Below are 11,484 nucleotides of genomic sequence, written 5' to 3'. Positions count from 1 at the left end.
GTCAAAGGCTTTGGCATAGTCAATAAAGCAGAAATAGATGTTTTTCTGGAACTCTCTTGCTTTTTCTATGATCCAGCGGATGTTGGCAATTTGATCTCTGGTTCCTCTGCCTTTTCTAAAACCAGCCTGAACATCAGGAAGTTCATGGTTCACATATTGCTGAAGCCTGGCTTGGAGAATTTTGAGATATGTCATAATATATATCATATGTTGTGCAAATAATAAACCATGTATTCATTATTTTTTATGTAGAATAATTCTGAATTTTGTATAAGAAATGACTCAATTATTATGGTCACTTATTATTTTAAAAATGCATAAATCATATAACATATTGAATAATCTGATTTTGTTAAGTCTGATCTCTCAACCTCAAATCCTGAGTATTAATATTTATTGGAATTTTGAGACATTTAGCATTTTCCCAATTTCTTGACTGATTTTCCTCATAAATCAGAAAAAGATATAAATTTATAAAGCCATGCCAAGAGGAAATTCCTACATAGAAGCCTTCCCAGGCACTGTGCATTATCTCACTTAGTCCTCACGGAAGCCTACAGAGGAAGAGGTGGCACATCCGTGACCACCTAGCTAGCCAGTGGCAGAACAGGTTCCACCCTGAGTCTAGAACACACACTCTCAGCCAGTTTACCATTGACTAGGTGGCAGAGAAGTGATTCTGGAACTAAGGAGAAAGGATGGAAGTGGAAATGTGCGCTTGTGTTTATTTCTCTCTAAATTCCATAGGGCTTTCTGGTTGAGGTCAGCATCTTATGTGGGATACAGTGTTGCTGTGAACTAAAACGGAGCAGTGTGATGCAGTTTGTTGCTTTCCAAATTGTAGTTCCACCCTGTTGAACTTCCCCTATTCTTTAAAAGAAAGAACATCAAAAGGATATTTATTCTACAACTTCATTTCAACAAGTTAGTCTGTGTCAGAGCAGGCCAAGTGAAGTGACCCACTGGGGGATTGGCCCCTCTCATTTCAGAAAGGGCCCTGCGCCGTGGCGTGGAGCAGTCTGGTGCTGGCGGTAGAGGTGCCCCATGTCTGCGTTGCCCTGACTGCGTAGAAACAGCCCTCTTCTGCTTCCGGCTAGTCCTGTCTTAGTAATGAGTCTGTCTCATCCCCTGATTCTGTTCCAAGTTAACTCCAGCATGGTGTGTCCACCTCATGGAAAAACACTGTCTTAATCACTCCACTTATGGTGTCTATAGAGGTAAAGGGGAAAAATGGAAAAACAGTGACTTCACCTTTTAAAAATAACTTTTTCAGCATGAATCTTTACAGTTTACCCTTTCCACATGCCAGAAGGCTGCTTAGATCAGCTGTTAATTTTTTTCCTAATTCTCTCTGTGGAAATGTCAACACAATCAGTGGTTTGGTGTGAGCTGATCAAGTTTCTAGACTTTCAGGATTTATGAAGACAGTAATACAGTGTGTGGAATTGGGGGGGTGGTTAGTGGTCCAAAGATTATGGTTTTCTTGAATGATGACATTTGCTAATGTATTGAAGATGGATTTACACAGATGGCTTTGTTTAAGACTAACAGCATTGGGACATTGATCGCAAGGTTAGAAAATATCCTATAGATGTACCCCAGAGAATATTATGGTATTAAGTGCCTTACTAGAAAGCCAAGTCGGGGTATGGTGATTATGAGCTTTGGACACAGACAGACCTGATTTTATGTGCTGCTACTTGAGTCCTGTGCGATCTTGGACCAATTGCATAGCTTCTCTGAGCTTTGTCACCTTTGAAAAGTATAGAGTATAAAACTTAAGGTTTCTAAACTTAGAGAGACATGTAAAACTCTTAGTGTAGTGCATGTGGTACACAATAGACACTCAAGCGAAGATAGCCCATTTATTTCTTTGTTGCTTACCTTTCCATGTGCTGGGTAATTTCTGAGGATGGTGATACCGTAATAAACAAGAAAAACCCAGTCCATTATCTTAATGAGACAAGTAGGTAGGAAATTATAATAAATGGGGTAAGTTCCAGAGAATACAGGGTGCTGGGAAACACATGGGAGAGACATTTATGAGAGCCTGGGAAATCAAATAGAACACAGAGGAGGAGAAAACAGTTTCCCTCCAGACCGGCTCAACTCTCTGAGTGAGTTCACTGAAAAGCCCAGACATTGGTAGCCATCAGAATTGTGTGTTCTTAAGGAAAAGGAAATAACATACAAGTGTGAACCAAATAACTACCAGGTATATTGATTTGGGTGTGTACAGTACAATTCAAATGTCTAAATAAGATATCCATTTAGTAAGAATATCCATATAGTAGTATGGGTTGGATCATTTACATTCTTCCACTGAAAAGCAATAGCAAAAACAAAACAAAAGAAGCCCTCCTTTTCCTGGCCTGTATACTGATGTTAATTTCCGAGTATGTTTGATGATTCAGAGTCCTTGTTAACACTACCCTTTGTATTATGTTAGAATGCAGCGAGATAACCCTGAGGGCTGTTGCTGTCTGGGGGATCTTTGAGAATTTGCTCATCATCATGAGATGTCCCTCTTCTGTGCTCCCCAGCATCCTATATCCTCTGGTTATGGCACTTACCCCACTTATTATGATTTCTTGCCTACTTGTCTCATTAAAATACAGGGCTGCGTTTGTCTGGTTCATCATTGTATCCCCATCCTCAGAAATTACCTGGTACACAGAAAGGTGCTCAATAAATATTTATTTCTTAAATGACTCTGCTTCTGCCTTTGATCTATGAAGATTGCCAGCAGGAACTAGGTAATTCAATCTTAGTTTCATGTCAGGGTTGTCAGCACTGGGTATCGAGAGCCCTGGGTGTTGCCCGAGGAGTGTGGACTTTGCGCCAGAAACCAAGCTGTCAGGAGCCTTTCCTGATGTGCTGCTGTTTTGAGGAGATGAGGTGACTGATGGTTATGTTCTGCCTAAGAGAGGCAGTGAAACCCTGAACTAAGAGGTAAGATAGCCCTCCATCCAGCTGTAATTCCTGGTGCCCAGTTGTGTAATCTTATTACTCTTCTGAAGCCTCAGTTTCCTTATCTGTTCAATAGGATTAATAATAATAATACCTCTATGATTGTAATGATCAGGATAATAACGTATAAAAGCTTAGCCAGTACTTGGCACATAATAATAACTATTAACTTTGGTTTTTACCAAGTCATTTACATTTTGTTTATAAGGAATAAATAAGCTATCCTAAAGTTGATAAATGACTGGAACGTGAAACACTGAAATAGTTCTTTGTAATATCATTGTGATCACCTTGAAAATGCCGGGCTCAGATTTCCTGCTGTGGGGAACATGACTGACTGACAGCCTCAGCGGCTTCCTCCAGCATCCACCACTGCTTCCCTCCCAGGCAGGCTTTGCCTGGACTGCTCCCAGCCAGTCACCATTCTCAGTGGGGCTGCTAATACAGGCCTGTTCCTGCAAGGAGCGAGATTCCTGAAACAGGTGACTTTGTCTCCAGGACTCCCCATCAGCCTGGTGGAAGCTTCAGCAACCTTGTGCTGCAGTCTGAAACGCCCCCTTCTTTCTTTCCTCTCCCCTTCATGGTGGTCAGACCTGCACTGCAGTCGGAGCCGCTCCCTTCTTTCTCCAGGCTCCTCTCTGCTTCCTTTACTGCCGTTGCCTCCAGTAAACCTCTTGCTTGTCCTGGTGTCCACTTTGTGAAGGAGCTGGACTTAAAATGGTTATAATCATTATTGAAAGGGAGTAACAGTCTACACCTTGGCGCACAGAGTGGATATTTTCTCCATTAAGGATGAAGCAAATATTAGTATAATGGGTTTAACTTCATTTTTGTATTACAGCATTTCCTCAGAATTAAAATTCAGTATTTATGATCGTAGATTCTCTAAAACGGGCATTAGCCAACATTTCCTCAAGGAAGGCTGCTCACCTTTAGGACCTCACATTAATTTGCAGATTAGGCTGTGAGACCGCCCTTATTTTGGACAGTCCTCTGTAGCTCTTCCTGGTGGCTCAGCTATTAAAGAATCTGCCTGCAATGTGGGAGACCTAGGCTCGATCTCTGGATTGGGAAGATCCCCTGGAGGAGGGCATGACACCCCACTCCATTATTCTTGCCTGGAGAATCCCATGGACAGAGGAGTCTGGTGGGCAACAGTCCATGGGGTCGCAAAGAGTCGGACATGACTGAGCAACTAATTTCACTTTTTTCTGTAGCTCTAGGTCTTTAACTTTATTTTATGATTTAGTCTTTAACATTCATAAACCAAAAACTCTCTCCAGAAAAATGATATTGATAGTTCTTCACTGTTCATTTCTTTTTATAGCCTTCTGCTGATTTCTCTGGTTTCTTATTTTCTTTCCGAAATCTTCACTTGACTGTTATTTTTGTGACAGACCAGGTCCAGGGAACAGTCACTATCCGGAACATCAGCGCCCTGTCGTCTGGTTTGTACCAGTGTGTGGCTTCTAACGCCATTGGGACCAGCACCTGTCTTTTGGATCTCCAGGTCATTTCTCGTAAGTATGTGAAATTCCGATGTCCACTCTGGTTCCGAAATGCCAAGATCTTCATTAAACCAGGGAATGAAGAGTTTCACTTAATGGTACTTAGGTCATTTGAAGAGAAAAAAGAAATTGTTTTGATTTTAATCATTATTGAAAATGTTACCAAAATATATTAGTGTACTTTTCAGCCTCAGCAATAGGACTTGTTCTTTATGGTAAAATGTCTTCTCCTCAGGATCATTAGGATCAAATCAGTTCTGATTGTGTAGCGCTGGAGACATATAAAAGTTTGGAGTGACCTTCTGGTCATGGCAAGACCTTTTTGTATTTTCTTCTAATCCCTTATGTCTGCTAAAATGTTGGGTGCCCAGGTCATACCTAAGTAGTGCAGATGTTTTTTCTCTAGTTGAGAATCCTGGGTTATTTGAATTCCAGCTGCAAAAGGGAATGATCTGACTAAGAGGAGGTGCTAAGTTATCCCACTGCTTGCTGGGTTCATTGTGGGCAGGTTAGGCAGGTAGTCAGCTTCCCGGGTAGTCAGCTTCCCAGGTGGCTCAGTGATAAAGAACCCATCTGTAGTGCAGGTGACCTGGGTTCAATCCTTGGGTTGGGAAGATCCCCTGGAGGAGGGCATGGCAGTCCTCCAGTATTCTTGCCTGGAGAATGCCATGGACAGAATAGTCTGGCGGGCCACAGTCCATAGGTTGTAGAGAGTTGGACACAACTGAAGCGACTTAGTGTGCACGCACACAGACAAGTAGTCAGGTATGGTCTTTTTCCTGCTCTGCTACAGTGGTGACTCTCCTGCAGCTGTGAGTTGTCTAATTGTTTATTCATTCAATAAATGTTTGTGAGCCTGTTGTTTTAGTCCTAGCCACTGGGGATGCAGAAAGTTAAGCAAGATTTAACTTTAGATGGATGCTGTACTGTAGGCAGTTTTGTGCATTTTAAGAAGATTCTTGGGTAGTCTTAACTATTTATGAAGTTGTATGAGCATATTCTATTTCTCTCTCTCTCTCCTTTTTTTCTTTAAATATACCTTAAATATATTTTGCAGCCCAGCCCAGGAGCATTGGACTAATAGCTGGAGCCATTGGCACTGGTGCAGTTATTATCATTTTTTGCATTGCACTAATTTTAGGGGCATTCTTTTACTGGAGAAGCAAAAATAAAGAGGAGGAGGAAGAAGAAATTCCTAATGAAATAAGGTTTGTGTGTCAGATAATTTATCCTGACATTGGCATATCCAGTGTCTGTGTTTCTATTCTATTTCTATTCGGCAGCTAAGGTTTCTTTGCTAATCTTATGACTTTAACCAAGACAGTTAAAGTGGCCAAATGGTCATTTCTTGTAAGTTACATCACTCTTTCGGACTGACTGCTCAGCTTCATTTACTGGATCACGGATGGGGAGCAGCGGCTAGTCTAGCGTGTGCCCAGTGAGGAGGACACAAGCAAAGAATCTCCTCATTTCCTCCCATAGCTTCAGGGTGGGTGGGGTTAGGTGGCCGCCATAGTAGAAAAATTACTTTAGAATGTGTATTTAATATTGGCATTTATCAATGATGAGATCGTAAACAAGAAAGAACACCACCTGTACAGATAGACCAAACCAATATGACTTGGTTGAAAATAATTGGAGTCAAGAATGTGAACATCTTAAGGAAAGAATGTCAAATGATATTGAGAGAAAGGTGACCCTTGGTGTATTGTGGGAATAAGGGGGTTCAGACTCAGGCTTAGATGGCATCATGTCAATATCCTTATTAAAAATGACATACACAGCTCCAGTCTATTCTGTCTTTCCTCGTGCCTCGAGGCTTTTCCTTTAGCTCCCACCCTCTTCCTGGACCATACTTCCCATCCCTCTTCATCCATTTCTACATTCTTCCATCAGCTCCAAGACTAATCCAGGCACCACATTCTCACATAAGTTGACTTAGGCCCTTGTCTTGGGTAGAAGAGCTGTCTTTTTTTTTTTTTCATATGAAACATCTAATAAAATGCCTGGTACTCAAGAAATGTTAGGTGAATTAGTATCTTAGATTAACTTAAGAACTTGTCTTAGGCTCTTATAATTTTTAAGGGTTTGGACAGATTTCATCCCAGTGTAAGATTAATGGGAAAAACCTCTCGTCAGCACACCACAGTGATTTCTCAAATACCCCAAAATGCAAATCAAGCCAAGCCTAGTAGTTTTTTGAAGTTGCTACATCCATAGGATGGTTTCTTAGCTATTTTATAGCAGCTAGCTCAGTGGATTTCTTCATGGATTATTTTCCTATTTAGAGCACTATGTGTATATATATACACACACACACACACACACGCATATATATATATTTCCACTACATTGGAAGACATAGTCTTTGGAAAATTTGATACTACTTTGTTTTCTCTTGGAGACCGAGACACTGAGGGAGAATTTTTCTTAAGCATTGTCTTAAAGGGAATGAACGTCAGCACCGAGGCCTGGTGCTTGCCTTGTTTGCTTTCCTGAGAGTGTGGTCTGTCCTGAGGGGGTGAATTTCCCAGACATGTTAGCCTGAGTATGAGAAGAAAGAGTCCTGAGCAGAAGGGTAGGGTGGACATTGGGTAAATTCTGACAACACCTTTACTTTTGTTCATTTTCAGAGAGGATGATCTTCCACCCAAATGTTCTTCTTCTGCCAAAGCATTTCACATGGAGATATCCTCCTCGGAGAACAACACACTGACCTCTTCCAATACCTACAACAGCCGCTACTGGAGCAGCAACCCCAAAGCGCACAGAAACACGGAGTCGTTCGGCCACTTCGGTGACTTGCGCCAGTCCTTTTCCCTCCACTCGGGCAACGCCAGTGTACCAGCCATCTATGCCAATGGCAGCCATCTGGCCCCAGCCCCGCATAAGACCCTGGTAGTGACAGCCAACAGAGGGTCATCACCACCGGCTGTGTCCAGGAGCAATGGTTCCGTCAGCAGGAAGGCCCGGCCTCCGCCTGTACCGTCACTGCACACACACTCCTACACCGTCAGCCAAGCCACCCTGGAGCGCATCGGCGCTGTCCCTGTCATGGTGCCAGCCCAGAGTCGGGCCGGGTCCCTGGTATAGGACGCTGGCGGAGGGAATGTGCAGAAAAAAAAGCTAAGGATGCCCTCATTCCAGGGGGAGGGTGGGGTGGCAGAGCGCTGGGAAGGACAATTTCCTGACAATGATCCTAGTAAAAAGCACAGAGAAGGAGGCTGTGGTGTGACCTGGCCACTAAGATTTGTAGACCGAACTGGAATATTCCGGCATGAAGACACGTTCCCCTACCAGAGCGGTCTCAGGATTCCATTCAGAAAGCTGGATCTCACAGATGTGCCAAGCCAAGGAAGGAGGTGTAAAAGCAGAGTAGCACTGAAAACCCATCTGCAGTCCAGACGGGCTTGTTTTTTTAATTCACGCCTAACGTAATAATTTTTCAAGAGAATAAAGTGCCACATGGAGTTTAAATAATGAAATTATTTAAAAAGATAGGTGTCTTTAGAAAACATACTGAGCACCCCTGTACATCGTCTGGCCCCTCCCCATCCCCTCCCGCTGTCGGGGCCAGATGGCATAAATGGCGAGTATTGGTCTTCACAGGGCTGGCTCTTGTATCATAGAATCAAAACTTTTTGTACCAACAAAAGTCAGTAAGGAATGGGTGAAAACTAGAAACTTCTTGGAGAAGCCCCGTCATATTTATTTATTTATCTCTTCCTGGACCATGAATTTCATATTTGGAGTACTGCTATATTGACAGATTATTGCCTGTCTATGTTTTTCTGGGGTCTGTTGTAGGTCCATGACAATTACTGTTCCTTATTTCCTGGGAAAATATTTTTAAAAAGAAAACTGTTGTTTTTTTTTTTTTAAAGAAAATAAGTGAGAGGCTTTGGGTTAGGAAGGTAAAGACTACTGTTAACACCATGTTCATTGAAAATATGTGGATTGAACCCGGCAGGAGGCCCTTCATGAAAGACCTAGGTCATGCAGGTGTGTGGCAAGGAATTCCTGGCAGCCTGTCAGAGCAGGGCCGTCCAGGTCTCCCTTGCTGTCACACCAGGTCGCTCTTAATGAGGGCAGCACCCCATGCGCTTTGTACTGTGGGAGGTAACTTTCCTTGTTTGACAAGTCGAGGTTTCTAGGTTGTTAAAGGGAGGGCAGGAGTTGGCTTTGTCCTCGTTTTTTTTTTGTTTGTTTCTATAATGATTAGATTTGCAAAAGAGATAAGACTGAGACAAAAGGACTGTCTTCAGATATGTTCCTGGGAGGCTCTGCCCTGTACTTGTCACAGCTCAGGGTTGCAATTTTGCCCAAATGCGTTTTACACCACTGTAAAGAGACTCTCTGTGGTCAGTTACCCAGCCTGGGAGCCCACCAGGTGATCCGCAGACTCTCCACACTGTGTGCTCTGTAGACCTGGCCATGCTTGTGTTGGTGACAGTCTCGCCTTAACCACACTTTAAGCAACACACAAAAATGGTTTCGTCCCAGATTTGTTTCCTAAATTTTTTATGATTCTGACCCTGTGATTCGATCAGGTTATCTTTTCTTTCCCTGTTACTGTCTTTCATTCTGTCATCCCACTATGCTTTTTGCCCTCTTTTCCTGCAAGAACAGTCGTCACAGGAAGTGGCCTCCTGGTTTTCAGACTTATTTGAATAATGGAAACCAACAGCTGCCGCGTACATTATTTTTCCAAGAGGGCTAAGCTCTGAACCTAGCCACTGCAACCATCCCAATATTGATGAAAAGCTGAATTTACTTCAGCAGTACTTATATTTTCCATTTGATGGTTCTTGACTTTGTAAAAATTTAAATAAATGAATGTCTATAATTTTTATAAAGAAAAGTGAAAATACCAATGACAAAAAGATGATACTGTCAGATGTTGTTTCAAAAGCATTTATCTTGCATTTCTTTATTCTTTCTAATTATCTAAAATTCAATAAAATTTTATTCATATAAAAAAGTTGTTTTTACTTATATGCTAATGATGCATGATTTTGTATTTAATGTACTCTTGACGTTATAAGCATTTTTCCATTCTGTTAAATTTTAATGAGCATATAGTATTCCAAAAATTACTTAGTTCCACTCTTTTTTTTTTTCCCCTGGCTGTGCTAGATCTTTGCTGCTGCATGGGCTTTCCTCTAATTTCGGAGTGTGGGGGCTACTCTCTATTTTGGGTGTGCAGGCTTCTCGTTGCTGTGGCTTCTCTTGTTGCAGAGCGCGGGCCCTGGGGTGCACAGGCTTCAGTAGTTGTGACACATGGGCTCAGTAGTTGGGGCTCCCAGCTCTAGAGCACAGCCTCAGCAGTTGGGCTGCACTGGCTTCGTTGCTCTGGGGCATGTGGGATCTTCTTGGACCAGGGATTGAACCTGTGCCTCCTGCATTAGCAGACAGATTCTTTACCACCAAGCCACTAGGCAAGCCCAGCTCAATTCTTTATCATTAGAAGTCTGACACTGAATCAATGGACATGAATTTGAGAAAACTCTGGGAGATGGTGAAAGAAAGAGGAGCCTGGTGTGCTGCAGTCATTGGGGTCACAAAGGGTCAGACATGACTTAGTGACTGATCAACAACTCTTATACTGTTATTGTATTTGAAGGAAGTTTCTTAATAGACAGCACATTGGTTGGATCATATTTTTGTATCTGCAAATACCTGTCTTTTAATTGGGGTATTTACACCATTTACATTTAAGGTAATTGTTGATATATTTAGGGATTAAAGCTGCTATTTTTTCCCCTCCTTTTTTCTCCTCTATTTCCTATTATTTGCTTCTCTTTTCTTACCTTCTTGTGGATTACTTGAATAATTTTTAGGATTTCTTCTCTATATTTTAGTGTTTTTGAGTATATCACTTTGTATAATTTTTACAGTGTTTATTCTAGGAATTACAATAAGCATATATAACATCACAATCTACTTGTATCAGCATTTTACCACTTCCAGTGAAGTGTGAACACTGATTCCACATATATCCCTTTTCTGTCCCCACTTTTAAATATCTTTTTCTTGATCATAAGATGGTGCATGATTTTTATTTAAATCATCAAACACAATTTAAAAACTCATGAGAAGTTCATTGTGTATACTCATGAATGTACTTTTTCATTTTTCTTTCTTTTTTTCCTCTTGGTCCAATATTCCTTTTTAAAAATCATTCTTTTTTCTGTTTAAAGACCTCCTGTCAGCCAATTTGTAAGGGTAGGTCTGCAAGCAACAAATTCTGTTAGTTTTCTTTTGTCCAAAAAATGCCTTTATTTCCCTTTCATTCCTCACTGGGTGTAGAATTCATGGTTGACAGTTCTGTTCTTTCTACCCTTGAAAAATCTGGAAAGTATTCAGCCATTATTTCCTAAAATACTCTTTGAGCCCCACTGTCTCTCTCAGATCTTTCCGAGACTCTGATGATGAATCTTTTGTTTCACAGGTTCCGAAGGCCCTCTTCGTTTTTTCAGTCTATTTTCTCTCTGTTGTTCAGAGTAAATCCTCCTGAGCTGTCTTCAGGTTAACTGATTTCTGTCCTCTATTGTTTCCACTCTTTTGTCGAGCCCAGCCAGCAAGTTTTTTAGTTACTGTACTTTATTTTTTAGTTTAATAACTTACATTTGATTCCTTTTTAAAAGAAAATTTAATTATTTAATTTCAATCTATATTACATTGAGATATAATTTACGCAACAAAGTTCACTTATCTAAAGTATACAATTCAGTAGTTTTTAGTGTGTTTAGAGAATTGCACAAACATCACCCAAATCTAATTTTAGTGCAGTTTTCATCACTCCCAAAAGAACCTGTAGCCACTGAGTCACTTCTTATTCTGCACCACCTTCAGCCCCAGGCAACCACTGATTTTACTTTCTGTCTCAACAGATTTGCCTACTCTGGAGATTTCATATAAATGATGTCATACAGTATGTGTATATATGTGACTGACTGAATTTACTTAATATGTTTTCCGTTCATCCACATTGTAGCATGTATTA

At 41.2% G+C, this 11,484-nt stretch overlaps 1 protein-coding gene across 1 annotated transcript in view; it reads left to right on the top strand.

The window, feature by feature from the left end:
- Positions 1–9,459, top strand: part of IGSF11 (immunoglobulin superfamily, member 11) — a 140,912-nt gene extending 131,453 nt beyond the window's left edge. The window contains exons 5-7 of the mRNA XM_010845362.1: positions 4,368–4,490; positions 5,536–5,686; positions 7,112–9,459. Coding sequence (XP_010843664.1) covers positions 4,368–4,490; positions 5,536–5,686; positions 7,112–7,571 — 734 coding nt within the window. The 3' untranslated portion in view covers positions 7,572–9,459. The remainder of the gene's footprint in view (positions 1–4,367; positions 4,491–5,535; positions 5,687–7,111) is intronic.
- Positions 9,460–11,484: the final 2,025 nt, after the last annotated feature.

This window comes from Bison bison, unplaced genomic scaffold (genome assembly GCF_000754665.1).
Source record: "Bison bison bison isolate TAMUID 2011002044 unplaced genomic scaffold, Bison_UMD1.0 scf7180017864215, whole genome shotgun sequence".
NCBI lineage: Eukaryota > Metazoa > Chordata > Mammalia > Artiodactyla > Bovidae > Bison > Bison bison.
The sequence above is the reverse complement of the archived record's forward strand: the minus strand, read 5'-3'. Positions and strand labels throughout refer to the sequence as shown.